We start from the raw sequence: 13956 nt of genomic DNA on the forward strand, positions 1-13956 counted from the left end.
TGGACTCCACTGTTGGTTTGTCCTTTTTATATATACACAAACATCACACAAAAATATTCATCACACGCGTGTCAAATTCCTCATCTGACGTCAAGTCCATGGTAACCAAGTCCGTATTGACCTCCATCACCCCAATCGCCCAAAAAAAAATAAACATGTCGACCGGTTTAGAATCTTTCTGAAGCTCTGCTGGCGACCACTCGGATGTTTCCGTAGACTTTCGAAGGTGGACTTCCTGTTGTAGATAAGATTGGAATTCAAGGAAAACAACATTCAATGCATATATTAATTTTAATTAAAAAAATGTTTTTTTTAAATATCACTCACCTAAGATGAGGTTGCATATGGCTGTCCGGGCCAACCTAATGTTTTGAAAGGAGCCCAATATGTGCACTTTTCTGTAGACACGACACACATTGAATGAGCAACATCCACAATTCAACCCAATACACATGTACAGTGGATATAAGAAGTCGACACCCCTCGTTCAAATGCCCGTTAAAAGTGGTATAAAAACAGCAGACCAAGACAAAGTCCATGTTCGTCAAAAAGCCTACTAGAACATCTGAACTTTATTTGGGGTTAATCAGAGGTACTTGATGGTGGCAGGTTTGTGCTGACTCCCATTTAACGTGCTCAGATGTGATTGGTTAATTCTGAACGCGTCCACGTTCCTATTTATAAGAGGGTGTGCACACTTGTGCAAAACGATTATCTCAGTCTATTTTTACTTTCCGTATCCTAAAGATTTTTTTTTTTTTCAATCGAGTTGAACAGGCTATACATCACAATGGTGGAAAAAGTTTTGGAATGATTGTCATGTTTTTTTATACCACAAAAACTGGATATTTGAACAGGGGTGTGTAGACTTTTTATATCCACTGCAGAGTTCACATTACTGTAAACAACTAAAATTTCCGCTAAAACAAATGCGATTGGAATCAGAAAATGAATTGTCCTTTTACTTATTACAGACTCACACACACACACACAAATACTTTTTAGTAAATAAACTTGATTTAAACAAATTATAGTATTTTAATTTTTTTATTATTTGCAAAACCTATTTTGGTGTATTTTAAATTACATTTGTAATTAAAACAAAATTAACTATTTGTTGGATTTAAATTGTTGAAATTTAAAATAAAAATGTAAAATCATGCAAGTTAACATTTTAATTGAATTTAATTTTGATTTGAATGCATTTTAATTTTGCATATTTAATACATTTTTTTCTTAAACTCATTTGCATTGACTGTATTAAAATGTATTTTAATTTTGCATATTTAATTTCAACTACGTTTGCATTTGTTTGAAAATTGAAAAATAAATTGTGTACCTTAATTTAAACATTATTAAAAACCTTCACAATTTTAATGCATTTTAACTTTGCATTTCTAAATACAAAATGTGACTTGCATTTGTTTAAAAAAATATTTTAATGTATTTAACACTTATTGTATATATTACAAGTATTGTATGTTAATTAAAAATAAATTAAAAAAAAAAGACAACGCAATTAAAAATACTGGAAAAATGTACGTCGTACTATGTAATGTCATTTGTATTCAAATTCTGTTAAATTAAATTTTATGTATTTAATTGTTTGTACATTAACAAAAACTTCACACTTTAAAAAAATGCTCCGTAAATACTGTAAAAGTGTGGGTTATTTTCCCATCAACTGACGTTTCGGCCAGCACAATGCGAGTCTTTGTGACGTTCTCGATGGTGAATTTGGTTTTTCCTCCTTTGCCTGCGATCCTGCCGATGGCTCTGGACAAGTGGTCGCCCTTCAGCTGCTTCACTGCAAAAACAAAAACAGAGCGTGAGACCTGTATATTTCGTAGAGTGGACCGTTGGAAATGTTATTTTACCATCTGTGATGTCAAAGGATTCGAGAAAGAGTTCATCCAGTCTGACCAGGGCCAACGCGTCCTGGCAGGGGAACACAAACTTTCTTTTGGACATTTCTTTGTTTTTAACAAAATGTTATATTTCTAATTAAATATCATTTACAGGATTTCTGTTTTCTTTGTAAACGTACGAATGGTTTTCGAATCAGAAATTGGACAAAACTATTGCGCAAAGTTGTGTAAAACTACATTTGGTTATTTACACTATTTTTTCTTCATTTAAATGTTTTATTTAAATTGTTATGACTGTTTAAAATGTGTTTGTTTACTTAAATTCAATGTTATTCACATTTGTTTAAAAATGAGTTTCAAATGATTTTCATTAACACTAATCTGTTATTTAAATGATTTACATTTTAATGCAATTTTAAACTTCAATTTGTTCTCATGTCTTCAAATTTGACAAACAAAATTATTTTCATGTTATTTGCATTGAGTGAATACAAAATATTTTCATGTATTTTTAATTTAAACAGTTTTTTTGTTCACATATATATTTAAAATTTGAAATGTGTTTATTCACTTGATTTTTTTCATGAATTTTAAAAACAGAAAAATTAACAACAGTCCGACAGTATTTACGTTGATTTTTAAGTTTTTTCTTCATTTTAAACTAAAACAGATTGCATAAAAAAAATTAACGCATGTTAATTTCGCATTTACATTTGATTGTTTAGAAAACGTATTTTAAATTGTATTTTGTTTTTGCATTTGTGTTGTCAAGTATTTCAATTTACATGAGTAATTAAAACAATTTTGCTATTTACATTTGATTGTTTGCAAGTGTTTTTTTTTTTTATTAAAAAAATTTTGTATTAGCATTTAATGTGTTTTAAATTTAATTTAATTTAAATTTATAGTGTCAAAATGCATAAGACACTTACTTCAACCTGGAAGCCCAGAATGAAGGCTTTCACGAAATCTGCTGCTTTGGTGAGTGAGGCGATGTCTTGTGTCTCTTTGCAAGTCTACAAAAGCAGAAATAAAAAAAAAAATACAAATAAATAGTCATAAAAAAATAAAAATAAAAATAAAAAAATTACATGACAGTATATTTCAGGCCAGGCCCTCCTAGAATTGCTTTATTTTTCTTTCCACAAATTAAATGCATTTTTGGCAGCCTCAACATGGCCAAAGCCACACCAATTTGGGCAAGCGTGTGTATCCTGGTGAAAATTATTATTATTATTTTTTTTTATTTTTTTGGGGCGGGGCTCCTCAAGAGGCCGCCCCAAAACTCACTCAGTAGCACCCGCTGGAAAGTTTGAAGAAATTAGCCCCCTGAAAACCAGTTTGACGCATCAACATAAAATTTGGTCGACATTAGGCGTGCAACGATTCATTCTACATCGATGTATCGATTTATGGCCCCAACTGCAGGAAGTAGGCCATTTTGGTTTGAAGCAGGCATTTTGGGTGAATCAACAATTTGACGATCATTTCAAAGATTTTTTTGTAAAGTTAGAAAAAAAATCACCCTCGAGACCAGCTTCACCAATTGACAGGGAATTTGGCACGCAAAGGACTCAAGGAACGAAACCCGAAACTGAAAAGGAAGTCTGCCATTTTGGGGCAAATTCCAGATTTGATCCACTTATCACTGTTTGCAGATTTACTTACCATTATTTATTCACCATTACGAAAACACGACAGTTTAAAGTACCGCAGACACTCACTTTAATCTCCACATTGCGCGTTTTGAGGTTGAATCTGATTTGAAGCTGCAGGTTCTCCACAATGGGAGTGTAGATCTTCAGCCAGTTCTCCTTCAGCGGCGTGTAACGATGTGCCGGGACGGCCACTTTACGCATCTGATCTGCCCCCTGAAAACACAAACACATGCATGAATACTCCATCCATTCGTTTTTATTGCTTAACACACACAACACGATCTTTAATACCCTTAATTTGTCGACAGAAATAGGCGGAAACTGTGGCCTCTTGCTTGCTACAGGTCCTCCAGTGTCCATATCAGATCGCTCCAGCTTCCTCTTACGGCTCTTTTTAGACTTGACTTTTATAAAACTGTCACTGTCATCCTGCTTCTCCGCCACGCCAGCTTCCACTGCTTCGTTTGTCGCCGAATCCATGGTGAAAATTCACCTACTTAGAAAGTCCAATTATGAAAAAAGCAAAGACAAGCAAGCTGATGGCGTCCTCGTGCAACTCGAAAGACCCGAACGGCAACGTCAACATCGCCTAACTGAAATAGAAATAGATAAACAACTATTATGCATGTGTAACCGTTTTATATTCAAATAATATATATTTAAATATATAATGAAAGAAACAAGGATATTTTACTTTTCATAAATGTGTAAAATGTTTACTTGAAAGAAGAATTTCGTTAGGCATTTCTTTGGGCACTCAGTAACAAGGGAAGGGTGTCCTCATTACGTCATGTGTTTTGGGGCAAGTAGAGTAATTTTAAAAGCCCACCTATATATTTTTGCAGACAATATTAAACTTTAATTCTTCGAGTTATTGTTCCACAATTATGTCGTTGCCACTTTCAAAGACCCCGTGTATGCCTCTAAATGTAAATGTGTCAGACATGGGGAAAATTGGTATTGAAAGAACACTTTTCGTCAGCAAAGTGGGTCATGACGTATTGGGTTTTGGGCACGTAGCTTCATTTCACGAGCGCGCCTGTACTATTTAAAAAAAATTCAACATTATTTGATTTGATGTCTTGGCCAAACGAACATGTTATTATTACTTTTGAAGCCCCAAATATTCCACTGTATAAATAAGAACATAACATGCGGAAAATAACTTTATGGAATACTTTTTATCAGGCATATCTTTGGGCACTCGCATGCTTATCTGTTGCAAGCGCCTGACGTCATTTGTTTGGGCGCGTACGTACTAGCTACATATCAGGATTACACGTGTACGTTTTTACACAAATTTGAACATAATCTGGTGTTTATTGGGGGATAGACGAGATGTCAACGCCACTTTCGAAGCCCCAAATCATCGCGCACGCCCAGAAGAGTTTAAACTACACGGTTTTTGACTGCAAATGGATCCCGTGCAGTTCCAAGTTCGTGTGTCTCGGGAACTTTGCGAGGGGAACCGGAGTCATGCAAATGTACGAAATGCAACACGGAGAGGCTCAGCTGATCAAAGAGGTAAACATTATATTGTATGTTTTAAAAACAACAACAGCAACATTGATATGCTTTGAATTTAAAGGGAATTGAGATATTTGTTAGTGCCTCGTCTCCATAGCAACAGGAGTCATTTACGACGTTCAAATCCAACAGGAAAAATTGGTTCCACGCGGACCAAAATGAACACTATGTAGTTATTTTGTTATGTCACACAGAGACACTAAAGGCGTCAGTAGTCATGACTTGAATGTTTTGACAATCACGGGACACTTTATTCGGGGCACCTGCAGATTCCAATAGAAGGATCTTTAAAAAAATAAATATATAAATCCACCTTTGCAATGATACTAATGCGCAGTTGCTCCCTTTTGGGCTATTTAGTGAACAACATGTTTTGCGTTTTTTTTTTTTTTTTTATCAATACGCCACAAATTAGGATGTAAACATTGTGTTCCGTCTTCTTTTACGTTCCAGGTGGAGAAAGCCAAGCCCATAAAGTGCGGCACATTCGGGGCGTCGTCTCTTCAGCAAAGACACATAGCGACAGGGGACTTTGATGGAAATCTAAATATATGGTAGTCCGAATTTACGTGCCAACGAAGGCTTTTCCTTAAGCTTTCTGCAGTGGCTGATGCAGCAATTCCACAGGAACCTGGAGGAGGCCAACGTGCCGGTGTACACGGTGAAAGCGCACAAGGAGATCGTCAACTGCGTGGACGCCGTCGGCGGCCTCGGCATCGGCGACGGCGCGCCCGAGATTGTCACCGGAAGCCGAGACGGTACATCAACTCGACTTGTGTTTTACTCAAAATGACTATACACACCGCAGAATAACGTCACACATCGAAGCATTACCTGAGAAGCCTTCAAATGAAATATTGAATGCATTTTGCATCACACAAAAAGCAGTTTTATCTGATTAGAATATAATGTTGTTTGATTTAAGACAGCGTTTCCCTCTCCTTTCTTTGCAGGTACAGTGAAAGTGTGGGACCCTCGGCAGCGAGACTCGCCCGTAGCCAACATGCAGCCCGTGGAAGGAGACGCCAAGAGGGACTGCTGGACGGTCGCCTTCGGTACGTCGCATCTCAGAAGCAACGATGACTTATACAAGAAAACCTTTAAAGGACACATTGTTTTTTTTTTGGTGAACAATTTGGAATAGTACGCAGGGTGCCTGCTTCGTTAAGCCCGACTGTTCGTACACATAGCGACAGGGGACTTTGATGGAACCACAAATCATATGTCCCTTTTGTCTGGCACCCGTGCCCACAGGCCACGCCTTCAACGATCAGGACCGCTGCGTGTGCGCCGGCTACGACAACGGCGACATCAAACTGTTTGACCTGCGCAACATGTCACTGCGCTGGGAGACCAACATCAAGAACGGGGTGAGGACCGCACACACCCGTGTAAAAACCGGAGTGTTAACCACTCCTAATGGCGTGCTGTTGACTTTTGATGGCAAGCGACACGGAGCGTGGCTTCATAAGAAAGGCGAGCCGCTAAAAAGCTCAAATTAGCCCGGACACGGACGTTCCATTTCCTGTTCTATGGTTATTGCATTTTCTTTGCTATCATTGGTAGCCAAGAACTTGACTATTGACAGTAAATCCATTTAATTATTCGATAAATGACTACAAAATGAATAAATACAGCTTTTTTTCAATTATATTCTTCCTAATTTACTTTAATTATAATAATTAACCCCTTAAAGTTTTGTGTATGTAAAAGTTAATTTTAGTTCAAACGTAACTATTATTTATAAAAATACTACTTTGGTGCGATCTGGTGGAATCTTTGTGTTGTTTTTACATTTAAGCATGTTATTTAGTTTAGTATAGTGGCTAATGTTATTGATGAGCCTCGTGTGAAGGTGGTTTGTTCGTGTTAAATAACGTAACTACTGAATATAGTTGGTTATGTAACATGGCTTCATTATTGTGTACATTCTAGATGCATGGTGTTGGGGCTATGATCGTCCATTTTTAAGCGCTTTGCCGCCATCTTGTGGCATCTATATGCAAATACAAACGCTACAACGGATAGCTGCTCATCTTCCTCACGTTCCGCCTTGTCCACCAGGTGTGCTGCGTGGAGTTCGACAGGAAGGACATCAACATGAACAAAATGGTGGCCACCTCGCTGGAGGGCAAATTCCACGTGTTTGACATGCGGACTCAGCACCCCACCAAGGGTTTTGCCTCCATTTCCGAAAAGGTAATGCGGGGCGCCGCGGTCTTGGCTCCCGATTGCGGAAAATGTCAAAGGGGGTATTTATGTTCTCTTACCATCAGTGAGGTTCCAAGTATTTTCACAGCTGGAAGTGTTTTTCGCTCATTTTCTGTGATTTTGTCCCGCCGTGACTGACATCAGGCCCGCCATTGATGTCTGCTAGCATTAAAATAAATGAAATTAGCATTTCTTAAATGGTTAAATATGTGAGCACGAACAATTTGACATAAAAATAAGAACGCTTTCCAAAATGTGAGTTATTTTAGAATTCAGGAAAAGCTGGTAAACCTTTATAAGGCATTGAAATTAATTGTAGCCCCCTCTAATGTAATACAATTGTATTTCACTTGATTTTGATTAATTGTATCTCCACATTTTTAATTATTTCAGTACAATTTTGCTGGGGATATATATACATATATAATTTTCCATGTAATTTTAAAATTAGTTATCTTACAAATTTGCCATGGAGAAGCATATTTATTTCAGATTTAAGTGAATAAAATCAACTAATTTGTTGGTGATAACTTTTTTTTTTTTTTTTTTTTTAACTTTAACTTTAATTTCTTATGGATATGATTTTTAATTTAATATATTTTTTTTTAGGCCCATAAATCGACCATCTGGCAGGTGAGACATTTACCTCAGAACCGAGAAATCTTCCTGACGGCTGGCGGCTCGGGCAGCCTCCATCTGTGGAAATAGTGAGTCACAATACACTAATGGATTCATCTCAGCCACTTCACAACCAAGCGCGTTCTTCCACATTAGCATTCATTGCCCTCTTTGTTTTATTTATTTATTACACGCTAGCGAGTACCCGGCCCAGCGCAGCAAGAAGGACGCGGACGGCACCAGGGTGGGCGTGACCGGCTCGGTCAGCCTGCTGCAGAACGTCACGCTGTCTACGCAGCCCGTCGCCAGCCTGGACTGGAGCCCCGACAAGCTGGGCCTGTGCGTGTGCGCCGGTTTCGACCAGACGGTGCGCGTGCTCATCGTCACCAAACTCAACACGGTGTGAAAACGAAGCCGAAAGCTTGGATTGTTTCGGCCAAACTTTTTTGGGGGGATGGGACGTGACTTTTTGTAAATGCAAAAAAATCAACTGGAATGTTGTCTTTAAGCCTGAAAACTCATCAAATTTGGATGTAAAAAAATATACATATAACACGGTACGGTGGTTGTCTATATGTTCGTATGAAGAACTTTGTTTTCTACGATTAAATGGAACTTGAGTGGGGAAAACCTTTTCATGCCAGTGAATTTACAGCTATTGGCTTTGGATCGCGACTGAACCCTGCCACGAATAGCGAAAAAACAAAAAATAATTGACACTCCCTCCCAATTAATTTTATAATTGCCTATACAGTGGTGCCTGGGATTTACAACAACCACATAACCTTGCTTTAGGAAAGTCTGCTAGTTTAAGGCAAATGCTCAATCCAGAATGCCATAGATGGGCTAACAAATAGCATCAATGTTGCAGTATGGTGACCCTTCAAGCAGCATTTATTTGAACACAGATGGTGCATCAACACATGTTGACGTACAAAATAACAATGCTCACAGGCATATATTCTTTATCCTCTGTAGTTAGTTTTAGTAACTAAGGGTGAGTACCGATATCAGGGATCGGTATCAGGCAGATATCACCCTTATTCCAATGTATCGGGTACTCGTGAATGCTGCCGATACCAGCAACCAATACTGAAGGCAAACACATCAAGTCCTCCTCACCACTAGGTAGTGCTACACTGTGGCCGGCGGACCTTAAGAACTTCAGCTATATTAGCAATGGAGCTGCTACTTTAACCAATCAGATTTCACATTCATCCTCAGAGGGCCAGAGGACTGGCTCTTGACGTCAGCATTGACGAGCAAAACACATCTGTAACACTTACATAGCATATGTTATGTTTTATATATATATAGATATAGATATATATATATAGCCTTTTTGTATAGTGTTGATGGTTTCTAAAATGGATTAAGTCATGTATGAGTTTGCAGTGGGCCCGTAACAAATCAAAATAAACCTACACTCACCCTGTACACTCTTAAGTAGAGAGCTTTACCTTGGAAGTCACACCTTTGTGCAGTTCTTTAGAAGGTAAGCGTTGACTTTTGAAATAAATAAAGCAGAAAGATCGATGCCAGCGATTTTGTGGCCAAGCGGACTTTGATTTTTTTTTTTTTTCTTTCTGACCTTTTGCTGCATGTGACACTGTCACATCCATCGCTGGATACTGAACATCAATGCTGTGATCCTCATAGGGTCCACAATGATCCATATAATACGATTTGAAAGCTCAATTTTAAGCATGAATAAATACAGCTGTGGAAAAGTTTAGATTTGCACACGTTGACGACGTCATGACTCACATTCTTCAGCAGTGAGTTACTGCCATCTGGTGGAGATAATGAGAACTACAGAATCGTGTCGCTTTGAAAAAACTAAAAACACCATATATCCCATTTTTATTCGACAGCTTTGGAAACAAAGTCATTTTGATTACATTTCTGAGTCATCGAGATAAATGATTGGTTTTAAAATTTGAACGAACAAACGAAAAAGCCGGTAGTAGCGGAAAAACTAACAATGCGCATTCTGATCGGTAGGAGGCAGTGTGCATAGACGTGAAATCTCTATGGCAATGTAGCGAAGCTTCCTCCGTTCAGTGCTACGTCACATCCGGTTTGCTCCATCGTGGCGAATGTTGCAGGCTAACATTAGCATACGAAAAAGGTAAGAATAAACTCATTTTCAGTTTTCTCTTTCAAATAAGTCACGCATGGCATTTTGATACATTTATAGAGGCTTCGCAGATGTCCCGTAGCAGCACTTGTTCCAGATATTTTTCTTTTTTTGTTTTGTTTTGCTTAGAATTACATTATCGCTTAGCTTCGGTCGCTAAAATGCTCAAACATCTGCCACTGTATTAATTTGTTTCTTGATTATTGCTCGGAAGCATGGCGGCGGACGATTATCCTTTCGAGATAGACGAGCAACTTAAGGGCTTCGAATCGTCTGTGTCTGCCGTCAAAAACATGTTGGACACTCTCTTGTCGATGCCCAAAAATGAGCTGGAGAAAAAGGTAAACCTTTTTTGTTATTGTTGGTGTTTATTGCTCATCATTAAAGTGGAATAGAGGCTGCTCACGTGTAAATGAAAATGTTGTCTTGTTAGTTGGATCCTCTGGACCAGGCCAAACTGGATCTGATGTCTGCTTACACGCTTAATTCTTTATTCTGGAGTAAGTGATCACTCTTTTGCTCCCTTTCTCATAATATGGCCCTTTTTAAAGATGAAAAACTTTGGCCCGGATGCAATTTTAATACTTTTTTAAACCTCTTTTACAGCGTACTTGGTAACACAAGGCGTCAATCCGAGAGAACATGGCATCAAACAAGAACTGGTTGGTCATTTTTATTTGAATTTATTTTTGTTGTAGTTAACTTCACTGCTGACAGTCTTTGTCTTGTTTATGTGTCCGTCAGGAGCGAATAAGGACTTACATGAACAGAGTGAAAGACATCACGGACAAGAAGAAGGCGGCCCGCCTGGATAAGGGCGCCGCGGGCCGCTTTTTGAGGAACGCCCTCTACGATCCGAAGGAAAAGGCGTCCAGGAAAACAGCAGCGGCGGTGGCGGCGGCCCATAAAACGTCGGACGTGACGCCAGCCAAGCGGCCCAAGAAAAAATGAGGGGGGGGGGGGATTTTTCCCATGCAGAGCTGTTCCAGACCATAACTGCAAAAAAAAAAAAACAACAACATTGTAATACGTTTGTAAAATAGCCTGAGAAATGTCTGAAAATGTTTTATTTAGTGAGACTAGTTTATTATAATGAAAATGTCAATTTCAGATTGTCTGACTTTTTACTTATATGGAAGTTTTATGCAACAAGTTAGTGATTCTATGAATCCTGTTAGTAGTAATACTGTGTTAGAGTTTGTTGTCTTGTTAAATGTGTTGTGTTGCTTCAAATGTTGACACTTGACATAAACACTTTATGATGTGGCGGTCTGCGTTAAAGAGGGTGCCTTTTTTAAATGATAACGTTCAATTGACTTTTTTTCCCCCCCCTTTTAAAGAGGCATAAATCAGTTTGCAGTATTTTGTGGTGCATGTGGTGTACATCAACACTCCAAATGAGCGCAATACATAAATTGACTATTTTGATTTTATTTTTTTTTAAATTGAGAATTATAATCCTACAAATAAAGTAAATATGATGACATAGTTTTTAGTTTATGTATAGTTCATTTGTTAACTTTAGTATTCTTTACCATATAATTTCATATTTGATATTTTTTTAAACTAAGTATGGGATATTTAAATAAATATAAAAATATATAATGTAAATATAAAAATAAATATGGTACTTTATTTACCATATAAATCATGTATAGACCTATTTTTAAGCCATATATATTTTAAGTATGTACTTTATGGGAAATGAAAATGTTTTAAATAGAGATTTTTTTTGTACTATTTTACAATTTGTGTAATTTAGAGTATTTGATTTATTAAGGAATATTGTTTAAAATAATTCAGTTAGGAAAAACTATTAAAATGTATTTCATTTTCAACACACAAGAAGTCCAGTTGAGTGATTCTTCACCAGGTTAGGCCACGAGCGCCAACTAGTGGGCCGCAAAAGAATTTCAGTTTTGCACCTGTCTTCAACAGTATGTTGCTGTTGTCAAGGAGACGTTCAATGACAATATAGCTTCCTGCCACCAGGGGGCGACGAAGCGCCAGTCAGTTATTTACCTGCACACAATAAGTAGAAGAAAGCTCAGCAAGAGACGAAAATGTTGCATTTTAGTAATTGAGTACAATCCTGATTTCATTAAATCCAGCAAAGCACCGAAGCCATATCAAGGTATGTGTGTGAAATTTCAATGATTAATTGTTTTTTTCACGAGGTATTATAATCAGACAGATAATTTAAAGACGATTCCAGTGATATATGTATAATTTCCCTGAATCAAATATTAGGAAAGTTATGAACCTTCAAAACTGGTGAATATGCAGCAATATTTGCCCAACGTTTTCATGTGTTTGTTTGTAACGTGTGACCTTTTAGTTTGTTTGTTTTGTTTAATCCCAAATTCAAATTCACATACATGTATTAATCTTTACGGTATTTTGAAAAGGTTGGTCACATTGGAAAGCTTGTTAAACACAGACGGCGTAGTAATGATACTAACTAATAAACTTCCAATCATTTTAGAAAGCAAGAACATTGGTCGGTGAAAGTGGCACTCATGGTAACAATTCAGATGTGCCCTGGAGGTGTGTGAAGGGGGGGTTGGGGGGGGGTAAAAAAAACAGCCCAATACAGTGTGGCCATAATGAGACTTCCCTTAAGAAAAACTTTTCGTAAAGACACACACACCCAGGTTGTTTCCTTTCCCCCTGATCTTGATCTTAACTCTTCTGGGTCTCTCTAATCAAGGCCGGGCCGCAATGCGGCGGTGGGGAATTGATCTTTTCGTTCTTTTCATCATTCCTTAACGTCCCCGCGGCAACGGCGCCCAAAGATGACCTTACTCCTCGTTCCTTCTGGCTTTTTCCACCCCTTGTGTTGTTCCCCGCGCCGCTCGAAGACGTGTCAAACTTTGACACGCGGCCTCGTTGGAAAATACTTTTGTCGAAACGGTTGGCCTCCGTGCGCATAAAATGTTTCAGAATGTCCATTTTGCGGCGTGGATGCTAGCCTAAATAGCCGACGGCGTAATTGGGCGGCATGGCGACCTAGCGGTACGCGCATCTGCCTCACACTTGCGAAGTCTGGCGTTCAAATCTCACCTCTGACCTCCCTGTGTGCAGTTCGGATATTGTAAGTGAATGCGTGTTAGTGAGCTTATTTCTGAGTGTGTGTGTGAGAAAACGTTTCGATAATTATAATAATCTCGACATCAGTAGCTACATTCCGCTCCACGTCACAATTCTTGGGAATCGTCAGCTTTCCCCTCACCCATCAAGAATTTTGGTCGTAAATAATATTGGAACACTGTCATTATTTAAGATTGTTGGCCCCGACCCGTTTCAGACTCTAAAATTGGGGTGGAATACACTTTTAACACAGCTCTGACCTCATGATTAAAATGCTTTGGTAGCATGAAAAATGTTAGCAGTATCTCAACATTATTAAAATTGAATAAAATGTGTAATTTCGGTACAGATTTTAGCAAGAAATATGAAGTGGAAGTACAGCATTTGCTTTAGCGGGCCTTTTAAAGTGATTTGGCGGGCTCTATCCGACCCCCGGGCCTTGACTTTGACACCTGTGTTCTCCGGAAAAATGTGCGAGAGTTGGCGGCTCAGCGGGGGATTTTACTACATTCCGGCAAGCTTGTAGAAAATGGGAGTCTTTGGGACCGTCCGAGGTGTGAAACTACCGGACGAGGCGTCAAAGAAGGCAACGCAAGGCGCATGTGTACAAGCCCAACAGCTGCCCGGAATGTGCGGAAGGCATGGACTGGATTCGATGCGCCTCGTCCGCGGGACGCTGGTGTCTTGGAGGCGTGCACGTGCGCTGTCTGGGGCGGATGAGAGCGCAGCTGTTCGGACATAAATTTTTCCGAGGAATGCCTCGAGTCGGACGCTTACAGAGCGTGACCGCACGTGACAAACGGCGTGGGGGGGGGGGGTGTCGGGGGGTTGGGGGGGGGGCTGT

At 38.7% G+C, this 13956-nt stretch overlaps 3 protein-coding genes across 3 annotated transcripts; 2 read left to right on the plus strand and 1 right to left on the minus strand.

Annotated features, from left to right (window-relative positions):
* Window positions 1–10: 10 nt before the first annotated feature.
* On the minus strand, window positions 11–4105 carry pno1 (partner of NOB1 homolog). Its single transcript, XM_061789308.1, has 7 exons — window positions 3818–4105; window positions 3593–3739; window positions 2801–2884; window positions 1878–1938; window positions 1690–1807; window positions 328–398; window positions 11–235 (listed from the first exon to the last, which is right to left on the minus strand). The coding sequence occupies exons 1-7, from the start codon at window positions 4004–4006 to the stop codon at window positions 168–170; spliced, it is 738 nt and encodes a 245-aa protein (XP_061645292.1). The 5' UTR covers window positions 4007–4105; the 3' UTR covers window positions 11–167.
* Window positions 4106–4728: 623 nt separating this feature from the next.
* Window positions 4729–9416, plus strand: dnaaf10 (dynein axonemal assembly factor 10). The gene is made up of 8 exons (XM_061789307.1): window positions 4729–5050; window positions 5507–5607; window positions 5681–5811; window positions 6007–6108; window positions 6308–6423; window positions 7118–7252; window positions 7874–7971; window positions 8081–9416. Exons 1-8 carry the CDS (start codon window positions 4865–4867, stop codon window positions 8286–8288), a joined length of 1077 nt encoding a protein of 358 aa, XP_061645291.1. The 5' UTR covers window positions 4729–4864; the 3' UTR covers window positions 8289–9416.
* Window positions 9417–9886: 470 nt separating this feature from the next.
* Window positions 9887–11288, plus strand: c1d (C1D nuclear receptor corepressor). The gene is made up of 5 exons (XM_061789310.1): window positions 9887–10013; window positions 10237–10363; window positions 10456–10522; window positions 10629–10684; window positions 10767–11288. The coding sequence occupies exons 1-5, from the start codon at window positions 9982–9984 to the stop codon at window positions 10971–10973; spliced, it is 489 nt and encodes a 162-aa protein (XP_061645294.1). The 5' UTR covers window positions 9887–9981; the 3' UTR covers window positions 10974–11288.
* The last annotated feature ends 2668 nt before the right edge of the window (window positions 11289–13956 follow it).

This window comes from Phyllopteryx taeniolatus, chromosome 11 (assembly GCF_024500385.1).
Source record: "Phyllopteryx taeniolatus isolate TA_2022b chromosome 11, UOR_Ptae_1.2, whole genome shotgun sequence".
Classification (NCBI taxonomy): domain Eukaryota; kingdom Metazoa; phylum Chordata; class Actinopteri; order Syngnathiformes; family Syngnathidae; genus Phyllopteryx; species Phyllopteryx taeniolatus.